At 49.3% G+C, this 17,797-nt stretch overlaps 1 protein-coding gene across 1 annotated transcript in view; it reads left to right on the top strand.

Annotated features, from left to right (window-relative positions):
- SLC43A3 (solute carrier family 43 member 3) overlaps positions 1-17,222 on the top strand; it is a gene marked incomplete at its 5' end in the record, with an annotated part of 88,253 nt that extends 71,031 nt beyond the window's left edge. The window contains 2 exons of the mRNA XM_056551636.1: positions 14,702-14,825; positions 16,675-17,222. Coding sequence (XP_056407611.1) covers positions 14,702-14,825; positions 16,675-16,788 — 238 coding nt within the window. The remainder of the gene's footprint in view (positions 1-14,701; positions 14,826-16,674) is intronic.
- Between the last annotated feature and the right edge of the window lie 575 nt (positions 17,223-17,797).

The raw sequence follows: 17,797 nt of genomic DNA, 5'->3' as shown, positions 1-17,797 counted from the left end.
CTGTGCCCCGTGAGATTATGGTTAAATGTGGGGGCGGGTCCTGTACCCCATAGGATTATGGTAAAATGTGGGGGCAGATCCTGTGCCCCGTAAGATTATGGCAAAATGTGGGGGCGGGTCCTGTGCCACATGAGATTATGGTAAAATGTGGGGGCGGGTCCAGTGCCATTTGAGATTATGGTAAAATGTGGGGGCGGGTCCTGTGCCACATGAGATTATGGTAAAATGTGGGGGCGGGTCCTGTGCCACATGAGATTATGGTAAAATGTAGGGGCGGGTCCTGTGCCACATGAGATTATAGTAAAATGTGTGGGCGGGTCCTGTGCCACATGAGATTATGGTACAATGTGGGGGCGGGTCCTGTGCTACATGAGATTATAGTAAAATGTGGGAGCGGGTCCTGTGCCACATGAGATTATGGTAAAATAAGGGGGGACGGGTCCTGTGCCACATGAGATTATGGTAAAATAAGGGGGGGGCGGGTCCTGTGCCACATGAGATTATGGTAAAATGTAGGGGCGGGTCCTGTGTCACATGAGATTATGGTAAAATGTGGGGGCGGGTCCTGTGCCACATGAGATTATGGTAAAATGTGGGGGCGGGTCCTGTGCCACATGAGATCATAGTAAAATGTGGGGGCGGGGCCTGTGCCACATGAGATTATGGTAAAATGTGGGGGCGGATCCTGTGCCACATGAGATTATAGTAAAATGTGGGGGCGGGTCCTGTGCCACATGAGATTATAGTAAAATGTGGGGGCGGGTCCTGTGCCACACTAGATTATAGTAAAATGTGGCGGCGGGTCCTGTGCCACACTAGATTATAGTAAAATGTGTGGGCGGGGCCTGTGCCACATGAGATTATGGTAAAATGTGGGGGCGGGTCCTGTGCCACATGAGATTATAGTAAAATGTGGGGGCGGGTCCTGTGCCACATGAGATTATGGTACAATGTGGGGGCGGGTCCTGTGCCACATGAGATTATAGTAAAATGTGGGAGCGGGTCCTGTGCCACATGAGATTATGGTAAAATAAGGGGGGGGCGGGTCCTGTGCCACATGAGATTATGGTAAAATGTAGGGGCGGGTCCTGTGTCACATGAGATTATGGTAAAATGTGGGGGCGGGTCCTGTGCCACATGAGATTATGGTAAAATGTGGGGGCGGGTCCTGTGCCACATGAGATCATAGTAAAATGTGGGGGCGGGGCCTGTGCCACATGAGATTATGGTAAAATGTGGGGGCGGATCCTGTGCCACATGAGATTATAGTAAAATGTGGGGGCGGGTCCTGTGCCACACTAGATTATAGTAAAATGTGGCGGCGGGTCCTGTGCCACACTAGATTATAGTAAAATGTGTGGGCGGGTCCTGTGCCACATGAGATTATGGTAAAATGTGGGGGTGGGTCCTGTGCCACATGAGATTATAGTAAAATGTGTGGGCGGGTCCTATGCCACACTAGATTATAGTAAAATTTGGGGGCGGGTCCTGTGCCACAATAGATTATAGTAAAATGTGGGGGCGGGTCCTGTGCCACATGAGATTATAGTAAAATGTGTGGGCGGGTCCTATGCCACACTAGATTATAGTAAAATGTGGGGGCGGGTCCTGTGCCACACTAGATTATAGTAAAATGTGGGGGCGGGTCCTGTGCCACATGAGATTATGGTAAAATGTGGGGGTGGGTCCTGTGCCACATGAGATTATAGTAAAATGTGGGGGCGGACCCTGTGCCACATGAGATCATGGTAAAATGTGGGGGCGGGTCCTGTGCCACACGGGATTATGGTAAAATGTGGGGGCGGGTCCTGTGCCACACTAGATTATAGTAAAATGTGGGGGCGGGTCCTGTGCCACACTAGATTATAGTAAAATGTGGGGGCGGGTCCTGTGCCACACTAGATTATAGTAAAATGTGGGGGCGGGTCCTGTGCCACACTAGATTATAGTAAAATGTGGGGGCGGGTCCTGTGCCACATGAAATTATAGTAAAATGTGTGGGCGGGTCCTGTGCCACACTAGATTATAGTAAAATGTGGGGGCGGGTCCTGTGCCACATGAGATTATGGTAAAATGTGGGGGTGGGTCCTGTGCCACATGAGATTATAGTAAAATGTGTGGGCGGGTCCTATGCCACACTAGATTATAGTAAAATGTGGGGGCGGGTCCTGTGCCACATGAGATCATAGTAAAATGTGGGGGCGGGGCCTGTGCCACATGAGATTATGGTAAAATGTGGGGGCGGATCCTGTGCCACATGAGATTATAGTAAAATGTGGGGGCGGGTCCTGTGCCACATGAGATTATAGTAAAATGTGGGGGCGGGTCCTGTGCCACACTAGATTATAGTAAAATGTGGCGGCGGGTCCTGTGCCACACTAGATTATAGTAAAATGTGTGGGCGGGGCCTGTGCCACATGAGATTATGGTAAAATGTGGGGGCGGGTCCTGTGCCACATGAGATTATAGTAAAATGTGGGGGCGGGTCCTGTGCCACATGAGATTATGGTACAATGTGGGGGCGGGTCCTGTGCCACATGAGATTATAGTAAAATGTGGGAGCGGGTCCTGTGCCACATGAGATTATGGTAAAATAAGGGGGGGGCGGGTCCTGTGCCACATGAGATTATGGTAAAATGTAGGGGCGGGTCCTGTGTCACATGAGATTATGGTAAAATGTGGGGGCGGGTCCTGTGCCACATGAGATTATGGTAAAATGTGGGGGCGGGTCCTGTGCCACATGAGATCATAGTAAAATGTGGGGGCGGGGCCTGTGCCACATGAGATTATGGTAAAATGTGGGGGCGGATCCTGTGCCACATGAGATTATAGTAAAATGTGGGGGCGGGTCCTGTGCCACACTAGATTATAGTAAAATGTGGCGGCGGGTCCTGTGCCACACTAGATTATAGTAAAATGTGTGGGCGGGTCCTGTGCCACATGAGATTATGGTAAAATGTGGGGGTGGGTCCTGTGCCACATGAGATTATAGTAAAATGTGTGGGCGGGTCCTATGCCACACTAGATTATAGTAAAATTTGGGGGCGGGTCCTGTGCCACAATAGATTATAGTAAAATGTGGGGGCGGGTCCTGTGCCACATGAGATTATAGTAAAATGTGTGGGCGGGTCCTATGCCACACTAGATTATAGTAAAATGTGGGGGCGGGTCCTGTGCCACACTAGATTATAGTAAAATGTGGGGGCGGGTCCTGTGCCACATGAGATTATGGTAAAATGTGGGGGTGGGTCCTGTGCCACATGAGATTATAGTAAAATGTGGGGGCGGACCCTGTGCCACATGAGATCATGGTAAAATGTGGGGGCGGGTCCTGTGCCACACGGGATTATGGTAAAATGTGGGGGCGGGTCCTGTGCCACACTAGATTATAGTAAAATGTGGGGGCGGGTCCTGTGCCACACTAGATTATAGTAAAATGTGGGGGCGGGTCCTGTGCCACACTAGATTATAGTAAAATGTGGGGGCGGGTCCTGTGCCACACTAGATTATAGTAAAATGTGGGGGCGGGTCCTGTGCCACATGAAATTATAGTAAAATGTGTGGGCGGGTCCTGTGCCACACTAGATTATAGTAAAATGTGGGGGCGGGTCCTGTGCCACATGAGATTATGGTAAAATGTGGGGGTGGGTCCTGTGCCACATGAGATTATAGTAAAATGTGTGGGCGGGTCCTATGCCACACTAGATTATAGTAAAATGTGGGGGCGGGTCCTGTGCCACATGAGATTATGGTAAAATGTGGGGGTGGGTCCTGTGCCACATGAGATTATAGTAAAATGTGGGGGCGGGTCCTTTGCCACATGAGATCATAGTAAAATGTGTGGGCGGGTCCTGTGCCACACGGGATTATGGTAAAATGTGGGGGTGGGTCCTGTGCCACACTAGATTATAGTAAAATGTGGGGGCGGGTCCTGTGCCACACTAGATTATAGTAAAATGTGGGGGCGGGTCCTGTGCCACATGAGATTATAGTAAAATGTGTGGGCGGTTCCTGTGCCACATGAGATTATGGTAAAATGTGGGGGTGGGTCCTGTGCCACATGAGATTATAGTAAAATGTGGGGGCGGGTCCTGTGCCACATGAGATCATAGTAAAATGTGGGGGCGGGTCCTGTGCCACATGAGATTATAGTAAAATGTGGGGGCGGGTCCTGTACCACACTAGATTATAGTAAAATGTGGGGGCGGGTCCTGTGCCACACTAGATTATAGTAAAATGTGGGGGCGGGTCCTGTGCCACACAAGATTATAGTAAAATGTGGGGGCGGTTCCTGTGCCACATGAGATTATGGTAAAATGTGGGGGTGGGTCCTGTGCCACATGAGATTATAGTAAAATGTGTGGGCGGGTCCTATGCCACACTAGATTATAGTAAAATTTGGGGGCGGGTCCTGTGCCACAATAGATTATAGTAAAATGTGGGGGCGGGTCCTGTGCCACATGAGATTAGAGTAAAATGTGTGGGCGGGTCCTATGCCACACTAGATTATAGTAAAATGTGGGGGCGGGTCCTGTGCCACACTAGATTATAGTAAAATGTGGGGGCGGGTCCTGTGCCACATGAGATTATGGTAAAATGTGGGGGTGGGTCCTGTGCCACATGAGATCATGGTAAAATGTGGGGGGCGGGTCCTGTGCCACACGGGATTATGGTAAAATGTGGGGGCGGGTCCTGTGCCACACTAGATTATAGTAAAATGTGGGGGCGGGTCCTGTGCCACACTAGATTATAGTAAAATGTGGGGGCGGGTCCTGTGCCACACTAGATTATAGTAAAATGTGGGGGCGGGTCCTGTGCCACACTAGATTATAGTAAAATGTGGGGGCGGGTCCTGTGCCACACTAGATTATAGTAAAATGTGGGGGCGGGTCCTGTGCCACATGAAATTATAGTAAAATGTGTGGGCGGGTCCTGTGCCACACTAGATTATAGTAAAATGTGGGGGCGGGTTCTGTGCCACATGAGATTATGGTAAAATGTGTGGGCGGGTCCTGTGCCACATGAGATTATAGTAAAATGTGTGGGCGGGTCCTATGCCACACTAGATTATAGTAAAATGTGGGGGCGGGTCCTGTGCCACATGAGATTATGGTAAAATGTGGGGGCGGGTCCTGTGCCACACTAGATTATAGTAAAATGTGGGGGCGGGTCCTGTGCCACATGAGATTATAGTAAAATGTGTGTGCGGGTCCTGTGCCACACTAGATTATAGTAAAATGTGGGGGCGGGTCCTGTGCCACACTAGATTATAGTAAAATGTGTGGGCGGGTCCTGTGCCACATGAGATTATAGTAAAATGTGGGGGTGGGTCCTGTGCCACATGAGATCATAGTAAAATGTGGGGGTGGGTCCTGTGCCACATGAGATTATGGTAAAATGTGGGGGCGGGTCCTTTGCCACATGAGATCATAGTAAAATGTGGGGGCGGGTCCTGTGCCACACGGGATTATGGTAAAATGTGTGTGCGGGTCCTGTGCCACACTAGATTATAGTAAAATGTGGGGGCGGGTCCTGTGCCACACTAGATTATAGTAAAATGTGTGGGCGGGTCCTGTGCCACATGAGATTATAGTAAAATGTGGGGGTGGGTCCTTTGCCACATGAGATCATAGTAAAATGTGGGGGCGGGTCCTGTGCCACATGAGATTATAGTAAAATGTGTGTGCGGGTCCTGTGCCACACTAGATTATAGTAAAATGTGGGGGCGGGTCCTGTGCCACACTAGATTATAGTAAAATGTGTGGGCGGGTCCTGTGCCACATGAGATTATAGTAAAATGTGGGGGTGGGTCCTGTGCCACATGAGATCATAGTAAAATGTGTGGGCGGGTCCTGTGCCACATGAGATTATGGTAAAATGTGGGGGCGGGTCCTGTGCCACACTAGATTATAGTAAAATGTGGGGGCGGGTCCTGTGCCACACTAGATTATAGTAAAATGTGGGGGCGGGTCCTGTGCCACACTAGATTATAGTAAAATGTGGGGGCGGGTCCTGTGCCACATGAGATTATGGTAAAATGTGGGGGTGGGTCCTGTGCCACATGAGATTATAGTAAAATGTGTGGGCGGGTCCTGTGCCACATGAGATTATAGTAAAATGTGTGGGCGGGTCCTATGCCACACTAGATTATAGTAAAATGTGGGGGCGGGTCCTGTGCCACATGAGATTATGGTAAAATGTGGGGGTGGGTCCTGTGCCACATGAGATTATAGTAAAATGTGGGGGCGGGTCCTTTGCCACATGAGATCATAGTAAAATGTGTGGGCGGGTCCTGTGCCACATGGGATTATGGTAAAATCTGGGGGTGGGTCCTGTGCCACATGAGATTATGGTAAAATGTGGGGGTGGGTCCTGTGCCACATGAGATTATAGTAAAATGTGGGGGCGGGTCCTGTGCCACACTAGATTATAGTAAAATGTGTGGGCGGGTCCTGTGCCACATGAGATTATAGTAAAATGTGGGGGCGGGTCCTGTGCCACACTAGATTATAGTAAAATGTGTGGGCGGGTCCTGTGCCACATGAGATTATAGTAAAATGTGTGGGCGGGTCCTATGCCACACTAGATTATAGTAAAATGTGGGGGCGAGTCCTGTGCCACATGAGATTATGGTAAAATAAGGGGGGACGGGTCCTGTGCCACATGAGATTATGGTAAAATAAGGGGGGGGGCTGGTCCTGTGCCACATGAGATTATGGTAAAATGTAGGGGCGGGTCCTGTGTCACATGAGATTATGGTAAAATGTGGGGGCGGGTCCTGTGCCACATGAGATTATGGTAAAATAAGGGGGGGCGGGTCCTGTGCCACATGGGATTATGGTAAAATGTTGGGGCGGGTCCTGTGCCACATGGGATTATGGTAAAATGTGGGGGCGGGTCCTGTGCCACATGAGATTATGGTAAAATAAGGGGGGCGGGTCCTGTGCCACATGAGATTATGGTAAAATGTGGGGGCGGGTCCTGTGCCACATGAGATCATAGTAAAATGTGGGGGCGGGGCCTGTGCCACATGAGATTATGGTAAAATGTGGGGGCGGATCCTGTGCCACATGAGATTATAGTAAAATGTGGGGGCGGGTCCTGTGCCACACTAGATTATAGTAAAATGTGGGGGCGGGTCCTGTGCCACATGAGATTATGGTAAAATGTGGGGGTGGGTCCTGTGCCACATGAGATTATAGTAAAATGTGTGGGCGGGTCCTATGCCACACTAGATTATAGTAAAATTTGGGGGCGGGTCCTGTGCCACAATAGATTATAGTAAAATGTGGGGGCGGGTCCTGTGCCACATGAGATTAGAGTAAAATGTGTGGGCGGGTCCTATGCCACACTAGATTATAGTAAAATGTGGGGGCGGGTCCTGTGCCACACTAGATTATAGTAAAATGTGGGGGCGGGTCCTGTGCCACATGAGATTATGGTAAAATGTGGGGGTGGGTCCTGTGCCACATGAGATCATGGTAAAATGTGGGGGCGGGTCCTGTGCCACACGGGATTATGGTAAAATGTGGGGGCGGGTCCTGTGCCACACTAGATTATAGTAAAATGTGGGGGCGGGTCCTGTGCCACACTAGATTATAGTAAAATGTGGGGGCGGGTCCTGTGCCACACTAGATTATAGTAAAATGTGGGGGCGGGTCCTGTGCCACACTAGATTATAGTAAAATGTGGGGGCGGGTCCTGTGCCACACTAGATTATAGTAAAATGTGGGGGCGGGTCCTGTGCCACATGAAATTATAGTAAAATGTGTGGGCGGGTCCTGTGCCACACTAGATTATAGTAAAATGTGGGGGCGGGTTCTGTGCCACATGAGATTATGGTAAAATGTGTGGGCGGGTCCTGTGCCACATGAGATTATAGTAAAATGTGTGGGCGGGTCCTATGCCACACTAGATTATAGTAAAATGTGGGGGCGGGTCCTGTGCCACATGAGATTATGGTAAAATGTGGGGGTGGGTCCTGTGCCACATGAGATTATAGTAAAATGTGGGGGCGGGTCCTTTGCCACATGAGATCATAGTAAAATGTGTGGGCGGGTCCTGTGCCACACGGGATTATGGTAAAATGTGGGGGTGGGTCCTGTGCCACACTAGATTATAGTAAAATGTGGGGGCGGGTCCTGTGCCACACTAGATTATAGTAAAATGTGGGGGCGGGTCCTGTGCCACACTAGATTATAGTAAAATGTGGGGGCGGGTCCTGTGCCACATGAGATTATAGTTGTTACGCCGAGCGCTCCGGGTCCCCGTTCCTCCCCGGAGCGCTCGCCTCATCCTCGTTGCTGCAGCACCCCGGTCAGATCCACTGACCGGGTGCGCTGCGGTACCGCCTCCAGCCGGGATGCGATTCGCGATACGGGTGGCGCCCGCTCGCGATGCGCACCCCGGTCCCCGTACCTGACTCGCTCTCCGTCGGTCCTGTCCCGGCGCGCGCGGCCCCGCTCCCTAGGGCGCGCGCGCGCCGGGTCTCTGCGATTTAAAGGGCCAGTGCACCAATGATGGTGCCTGGCCCAATCTTCCCAATTAGCTTGATTAGTTTCCACCTGTGCACTCCCTATATTACCTCACTTCCCCTGCACTCCCTTGCCGGATCTTGTTGCCATTGTGCCAGTGAAAGCGTTTCCTTGTGTGTTCCTAGCCTGTGTTCCAGACCTCCTGCCGTTGCCCCTGACTACGATCCTTGCTGCCTGCCCCGACCTTCTGCTACGTCCGACCTTGCTTCTGTCTACTCCCTTGTACCGCGCCTATCTTCAGCAGTCAGAGAGGTTGAGCCGTTGCTAGTGGATACGACCTGGTCACTACCGCCGCAGCAAGAACATCCCGCTTTGCGGCGGGCTCTGGTGAAAACCAGTAGTGACTTAGAACCGGTCCACTAGCACGGTCCACGCCAATCCCTCTCTGGCACAGAGGATCCACCTCCTGCCAGCCGGCATCGTGACAATAGTAAAATGTGTGGGCGGTTCCTGTGCCACATGAGATTATGGTAAAATGTGGGGGTGGGTCCTGTGCCACATGAGATTATAGTAAAATGTGGGGGCGGGTCCTGTGCCACACTAGATTATAGTAAAATGTGGGGGGGGTCCTGTGCCACACTAGATTATAGTAAAATGTGGGGGCGGGTCCTGTGCCACACTAGATTATAGTAAAATGTGGGGGCGGGTCCTGTGCCACATGAGATTATGGTAAAATGTGGTGGTGGGTCCTGTGCCACATGAGATTATAGTAAAATGTGGGGGCGGGTCCTGTGCCACATGAGATCATGGTAAAATGTGGGGGCGGGTCCTGTGCCACACGGGATTATGGTAAAATGTGGGGGCGGGTCCTGTGCCACACTAGATTATAGTAAAATGTGGGGGCGGGTCCTTTGCCACATGAGATCATAGTAAAATGTGTGGGCGGGTCCTGTGCCACACGGGATTATGGTAAAATGTGGGGGTGGGTCCTGTGCCACACTAGATTATAGTAAAATGTGGGGGCGGGTCCTGTGCCACACTAGATTATAGTAAAATGTGGGGGCGGGTCCTGTGCCACACTAGATTATAGTAAAATGTGGGGGCGGGTCCTGTGCCACATGAGATTATGGTAAAATGTGTGGGCGGGTCCTATGCCACACTAGATTATAGTAAAATGTGGGGGCGGGTACTGTGCCACATGAGATTATGGTAAAATGTGGGGGTGGGTCCTGTGCCACATGAGATTATAGTAAAATGTGGGGGCGGGTCCTTTGCCACATGAGATCATAGTAAAATGTGTGGGCGGGTCCTGTGCCACATGAGATTATAGTAAAATGTGGGGGCGGGTCCTTTGCCACATGAGATCATAGTAAAATGTGTGGGCGGGTCCTGTGCCACACGGGATTATGGTAAAATGTGGGGGTGGGTCCTGTGCCACACTAGATTATAGTAAAATGTGTGGGCGGGTACTGTGCCACATGAGATTATGGTAAAATGTGGGGGTGGGTCCTGTGCCACATGAGATTATAGTAAAATGTGGGGGCGGGTCCTGTGCCACACTAGATTATAGTAAAATGTGGGGGGGGTCCTGTGCCACACTAGATTATAGTAAAATGTGGGGGCGGGTCCTGTGCCACACTAGATTATAGTAAAATGTGGGGGCGGGTCCTGTGCCACATGAGATTATGGTAAAATGTGGTGGTGGGTCCTGTGCCACATGAGATTATAGTAAAATGTGGGGGCGGGTCCTGGGCCACATGAGATCATGGTAAAATGTGGGGGCGGGTCCTGTGCCACACGGGATTATGGTAAAATGTGGGGGCGGGTCCTGTGCCACACTAGATTATAGTAAAATGTGGGGGCGGGTCCTTTGCCACATGAGATCATAGTAAAATGTGTGGGCGGGTCCTGTGCCACACGGGATTATGGTAAAATGTGGGGGTGGGTCCTGTGCCACACTAGATTATAGTAAAATGTGGGGGCGGGTCCTGTGCCACACTAGATTATAGTAAAATGTGGGGGCGGGTCCTGTGCCACACTAGATTATAGTAAAATGTGGGGGCGGGTCCTGTGCCACATGAGATTATGGTAAAATGTGTGGGCGGGTCCTATGCCACACTAGATTATAGTAAAATGTGGGGGCGGGTACTGTGCCACATGAGATTATGGTAAAATGTGGGGGTGGGTCCTGTGCCACATGAGATTATAGTAAAATGTGGGGGCGGGTCCTTTGCCACATGAGATCATAGTAAAATGTGTGGGCGGGTCCTGTGCCACATGAGATTATAGTAAAATGTGGGGGCGGGTCCTTTGCCACATGAGATCATAGTAAAATGTGTGGGCGGGTCCTGTGCCACACGGGATTATGGTAAAATGTGGGGGTGGGTCCTGTGCCACACTAGATTATAGTAAAATGTGGGGGCGGGTCCTGTGCCACTCTAGATTATAGTAAAATGTGGGGGCGGGTCCTGTGCCGCACTAGATTATAGTAAAATGTGTGGGCGGGTCCTATGCCGCACTAGATTATAGTAAAATGTGGGGGCGGGTCCTGTGCCACTCTAGATTATAGTAAAATGTGGGGGCGGGTCCTGTGCCACACTAGATTATAGTAAAATGTGGGGGCGGGTCCTGTGCCACACTAGATTATAGTAAAATGTGGGGGCGGGTCCTGTGCCACATGAGATTATAGTAAAATGTGTGGGCGGGTCCTGTGCCACATGAGATTATGGTAAAATGTGGGGGTGGGTCCTGTGCCACATGAGATTATGGTAAAATGTGTGGGCGGGTCCTGTGCCACACTAGATTATAGTAAAATGTGGGGGTGGGTCCTGTGCCACATGACATCATAGTAAAATGTGTGGGCGGGTCCTGTGCCACATGAGATTATAGTAAAATTTGGGGGCGGGTCCTGTGCCACATGAGATTATGGTAAAATGTGGGGGCGGGTCCTGTGCCACACTAGATTATAGTAAAATGTGTGGGCGGGTCCTGTGCCACATGAGATTATAGTAAAATGTGGGGGCGGGTCCTGTGCCACATGAGATTATAGTAAAATGTGGGGGCGGGTCCTGTGCCACACTAGATTATAGTAAAATGTGTGGGCGGGTCCTGTGCCACATGAGATCATAGTAAAATGTGGGGGCGGGTCCTGTGCCACATGAGATTATAGTAAAATGTGGGGGTGGGTCCTGTGCCACATGAGATCATAGTAAAATGTGGGGGCGGGGCCTGTGCCACACTAGATTATAGTAAAATGTGGAGGCGGGTCCTGTGCCCCGTGAGATTATGGTAAAATGTGGGGGCGGGTCCTGTGCCACATGAGATTATAGTAAAATGTGTGTGCGGGTCCTGTGCCACACTAGATTATAGTAAAATGTGTGGGCAGGTCCTATGCCACACTAGATTATAGTAAAATGTGGGGGCGGGTCCTGTGCCACACTAGATTATAGTAAAATGTGGGGGCGGGTCCTGTGCCACATGAGATTATAGTAAAATGTGTGGGCGGTTCCTGTGCCACATGAGATTATGGTAAAATGTGGGGGTGGGTCCTGTGCCACATGAGATTATGGTAAAATGTGTGGGCGGGTCCTGTGCCACACTAGATTATAGTAAAATGTGTGGGCAGGTCCTATGCCATACTATATTATAGTAAAATGTGGGGGCGGGTCCTGTGCCACACTAGATTATAGTAAAATGTGGGGGCGGGTCCTGTGCCACATGAGATTATAGTAAAATGTGTGTGCGGGTCCTGTGCCACACTAGATTATAGTAAAATGTGTGGGCGGGTCCTGTGCCACACTAGATTATAGTAAAATGTGGGGGTGGGTCCTGTGCCACATGAGATTATAGTAAAATGTGGGGGCGGGTCCTGTGCCACACTAGATTATAGTAAAATGTGTGGGCGGGTCCTGTGCCACTTGAGATCATAGTAAAATGTGGGGGCGGGTCCTGTGCCACATGAGATTATAGTAAAATGTGGGGGTGGGTCCTGTGCCACTTGAGATCATAGTAAAATGTGGGGGCGGGGCCTGTGCCACACTAGATTATAGTAAAATGTGGGAGCGGGTCCTTTGCCCCGTGAGATTATGGTAAAATGTGGGGGCGGGTCCTGTGCCACACTAGATTATAGTAAAATGTGGGGGCGGGTCCTGTGCCACATGAGATTATGGTAAAATGTGGGGGTGGGTCCTGTGCCACATGAGATCATAGTAAAATGTGGGGGTGGGTCCTGTGCCACATGAGATTATGGTAAAATGTGGGGGCGGGTCCTGTGCCACATGAGATTATAGTAAAATGTGGGGGTGGGTCCTGTGCCCCATGTGATTATGGTAAAATGTGGGGGCGGGTCCTGTGCCACATGAGATTATGGTAAAATGTGGGGGCGGGTCCTGTGCCACATGAGATTATGGTAAAATGTGGGGGCGGGTCCTGTGCCACACTAGATTATAGTAAAATGTGGGGGCGGGTCCTGTGCCATATGAGATTATAGTAAAATGTGTGGGCGGTTCCTGTGCCACATGAGATTATGGTAAAATGTGGGGGTGGGTCCTGTGCCACACTAGATTATAGTAAAATGTGTGGGCGGGTCCTGTGCCACACTAGATTATAGTAAAATGTGTGGGCAGGTCCTATGCCATACTATATTATAGTAAAATGTGGGGGCGGGTCCTGTGCCACACTAGATTATAGTAAAATGTGGGGGCGGGTCCTGTGCCACATGAGATTATAGTAAAATGTGTGGGCGGGTCCTGTGCCACTTGAGATCGTAGTAAAATGTGGGGGTGGGTCCTGTGCCACACTAGATTATAGTAAAATGTGTGGGCGGGTCCTGTGCCACACTAGATTATAGTAAAATGTGTGGGTAGGTCCTATGCCATACTATATTATAGTAAAATGTGTGGGCGGGTCCTGTGCCATACTATATTATAGTAAAATGTGGGGGCGGGTCCTGTGCCACACTAGATTATAGTAAAATGTGGGGGCGGGTCCTGTGCCACATGAGATTATAGTAAAATGTGTGTGCGGGTCCTGTGCCACACTAGATTATAGTAAAATGTGTGGGCGGGTCCTGTGCCACACTAGATTATAGTAAAATGTGGGGGTGGGTCCTGTGCCACATGAGATTATAGTAAAATGTGGGGGCGGGTCCTGTGCCACACTAGATTATAGTAAAATGTGTGGGCGGGTCCTGTGCCACTTGAGATCATAGTAAAATGTGGGGGCGGGTCCTGTGCCACATGAGATTATAGTAAAATGTGGGGGTGGGTCCTGTGCCACTTGAGATCATAGTAAAATGTGGGGGCGGGGCCTGTGCCACACTAGATTATAGTAAAATGTGGGAGCGGGTCCTTTGCCCCGTGAGATTATGGTAAAATGTGGGGGCGGGTCCTGTGCCACATGAGATTATGGTAAAATGTGGGGGCGGGTCCTGTGCCACATGAGATTATAGTAAAATGTGGGGGTGGGTCCTGTGCCACATGAGATTATGGTAAAATGTGGGGGCGGGTCCTGTGCCACATGAGATTATGGTAAAATGTGGGGGCGGGTCCTGTGCCACATGAGATTATGGTAAAATGTGGGGGCGGGTCCCGTGCCCCATGTGATTAAGGTGCATTCTCATGGAGCACAGGACCCCCCCCCCCACATTTTACCATAATCACATGGGGTACAGGACCCCCCCCCACATTTTACCATAATCACATGGGGCACAGGACCCCCCCCCCCCACATTTCACCATAATCACATGGGGCACAGGACCCCCCCCCCCCACATTTTACCATAATCACATGGGGCACAGGACCACCCCCCCCCACCCCACATTTTACCATAATCACATGGGGCACAGGACCCCCCCCCCCCACATTTGACCATAATCACATGGGGCACAGGACCCGCCCCCACATTTGACCATAAAGGGGGCACAGGACCCCCCCCACATTTGACCATAAAGGGGGCACAGGACACCCCCCCCCCCACATTTGACCATAAAGGGGGCACAGGACCCCCCCACATTTGACCATAAAGGGGGCAGGCATTGGGGGGATATCTAACCTATGATTGGGGGAGGTCCCAGCTGTCCCTTACTTATCATGGTGAGATCCCCTCCCTGCACTTGTTTCATGCTGCCTGAGGTTTGAGCATAAATCATGTGACCGGTTCCTTTCCTCCCCCGCACAGTCTACATGTCGGATCCTTACAGGTGACACTTTCCGGGTTTTGTCTCCCAGGTTCCCGCTCAAACACTTCGGAAAACTCTACGGACTTGTGATGTCTCTTTCCGCAGTCGTCTCTCTGCTGCAGTATCCGGCGTTTTCTATCATTGGCGCATATCTGGGCGGAGACCCCTTCTATGTACGTATATATATAGTCATGTGACCGAGGAGACCCCTTCTATGTATATATATATATAGTCATGTGACTGAGGAGACCCCTTCTATGTATATATATATATAGTCATGTGACCGAGGAGACCCCTTCTATGTACGTATATATATAGTCATGTGACTGAGGAGACCCCTTCTATGTACGTATATATATAGTCATGTGACCGAGGAGACCCCTTCTATGTACGTATATATATAGTCATGTGACTGAGGAGACCCCTTCTATGTACGTATATATATAGTCATGTGACTGAGGAGACCCCTTCTATGTATATATATATATAGTCATGTGACCGAGGAGACCCTTTCTATGTATATATATATAGTCATGTGACTGAGGAGACCCCTACTATGTATATATATATATAGTCATGTGACTGAGGAGACCCCTTCTATGTACGTATATATATAGTCATGTGACCGAGGAGACCCCTTCAATGTATATATATATATATATATATATATATATATATATATATATATAGTCATGTGACTGAGGAGACCCCTTCTATGTATGTATAGTGCTCTGACTGAGGAGACCTCCTCCACCTTTGTACAGTGCTCTGACTGAGGAGACCTCTTCCCCCTTTGTACAGTGCTCTGACTGAGGAGACCTCTTCCCCCTTTGTACAGTGCTCTGACTGAGGAGACCTCTTCCCCCTTTGTACAGTGCTCTGACTGAGGAGACCTCTTCCCCCTTTGTACAGTGCTCTGACTGAGGAGACCTCCTCCACCTTTGTACAGTGCTCTGACTGAGGAGACCTCTTCCCCCTTTGTACAGTGCTCTGACTGAGGAGACCTCTTCCCCCTTTGTACAGTGCTCTGACTGAGGAGACCTCTTCCCCCTTTGTACAGTGCTCTGACTGAGGAGACCTCTTCCCCCTTTGTACAGTGCTCTGACTGAGGAGACCTCTTCCCCCTTTGTACAGTGCTCTGACTGAGGAGACCTCTTCCCCCTTTGTACAGTGCTCTGACTGAGGAGACCTCTTCCCCCTTTGTACAGTGCTGTGACTGAGGAGACCTCTTCCCCCTTTGTACAGTGCTCTGACTGAGGAGACCTCTTCCCCCTTTGTACAGTGCTCTGACTGAGGAGACCTCTTCCCCCTTTGTACAGTGCTCTGACTGAGGAGACCTCTTCCCCCTTTGTACAGTGCTGTGACTGAGGAGACCTCTTCCCCCTTTGTACAGTGCTCTGACTGAGGAGACCTCTTCCCCCTTTGTACAGTGCTCTGACTGAGGAGACCTCTTCCCCCTTTGTACAGTGCTCTGACTGAGGAGACCTCTTCCCCCTTTGTACAGTGCTCTGACTGAGGAGACCTCTTCCCCCTTTGTACAGTGCTGTGACTGAGGAGACCTCTTCCCCCTTCGTACAGTGCTCTGACTGAGGAGACCTCTTCCCCCTTTGTACAGTGCTGTGACTGAGGAGACCTCTTCCCCCTTTGTACAGTGCTCTGACTGAGGAGACCTCTTCCCCCTTTGTACAGTGCTGTGACTGAGGAGACCTCTTCCCCCTTTGTACAGTGCTCTGACTGAGGAGACCTCTTCCCCCTTTGTACAGTGCTCTGACTGAGGAGACCTCTTCCCCCTTTGTACAGTGCTGTGACTGAGGAGACCTCTTCCCCCTTTGTACAGTGCTCTGACTGAGGAGACCTCTTCCCCCTTTGTACAGTGCTCTGACTGAGGAGACCTCTTCCCCCTTTGTGCAGTGCTGTGACTGAGGAGACCTCTTCCCCCTTTGTACAGTGCTGTGACTGAGGAGACCTCCTCCACCTTTGTGCGGTCCTTTTTGTCGCTCACCTCAGGTTCCTTTATTTTAGGTAAATATTTCCCTATTGATCCTGATCCTCGTCACCTTCATTCATCCCATCAATGTTTTTCGGGTTTGGAGACAGAAGAAACATTTAAGAGACAAAGAAGAATCCGACCTTTGACCTGTGATTAAGAATCTGTCGCCTTTAGGGTCCGACGCACATGACAAGATGTCGGGGATTATTTACACTCCAAATGCTTATTCGTATTTATTTTACTTGAACGCAATAGTTAATACATTTCCTTTATTTTAATCATTTTTTTATTTTATAATTGTTCAGTTTTTTACTCTGTTTTCTGTACATTATGGGGCGGCCATCTTGCTTGAGTTGATATTAAAGGAGTTTTGCCACCAACCACCGCTCCAGTCAAACAGGGGGCAGGAGACCCTTATTACTGAGATTGTTACGGCAGCCAATAGGAGTCTAGAGATATATTGACTTCTATGGGAGAGTGTTGTGGGCATGCTCTGTGACCTGTGCAGGGAGGGGGAGGCTGTGACCATCACCTATTTTCAATGGTGGACCCATTTTGAATCTTTTAAATAAAATTTATATTCAAGAATTTCCATAAATAAGTTTTTATTTAGCAAAAGTGTGAAAAAATACAACTGTCTGTCGCTGATGTCGTCATATTGACCTGAACGTTATGTTTTATATGAACAATATACTGTATATGGATAAAATATACTGTATACGGATCAAATATACTGTATACGGATCAAATATAGTGTATATGGATAAAATATACTGTATATGGATAAAATATAGTGTATACGGATAAAATATACTGTATATGGATAAAATATAGTGTATACGGATAAAATATACTGTATACGGATAAAATATATTGTATATGGATAAAATATACTGTATATTTATATGGATAAAATATAGTGTATACGGATAAAATATACTGTATACGGATCAAATATACTGTATACGGATAAAATATACTGTATATGGATAAAATATAGTGTATACGGATAAAATATACTGTATATGGATAAAATATACTGTATATGGATAAAAAATAGTGTATACGGATAAAATATACTGTATAGGGATAAAATATACTGTATACGGATAAAATATACTGTATATGGATAAAATATAGTGTATACGGATCAAA

The sequence above is a fragment of the Hyla sarda genome, unplaced genomic scaffold, assembly GCF_029499605.1.
Source record: "Hyla sarda isolate aHylSar1 unplaced genomic scaffold, aHylSar1.hap1 scaffold_1135, whole genome shotgun sequence".
NCBI lineage: Eukaryota > Metazoa > Chordata > Amphibia > Anura > Hylidae > Hyla > Hyla sarda.
Note: the sequence above shows the minus strand (reverse complement) of the source record. Positions and strands in the feature narration are given on the sequence as shown.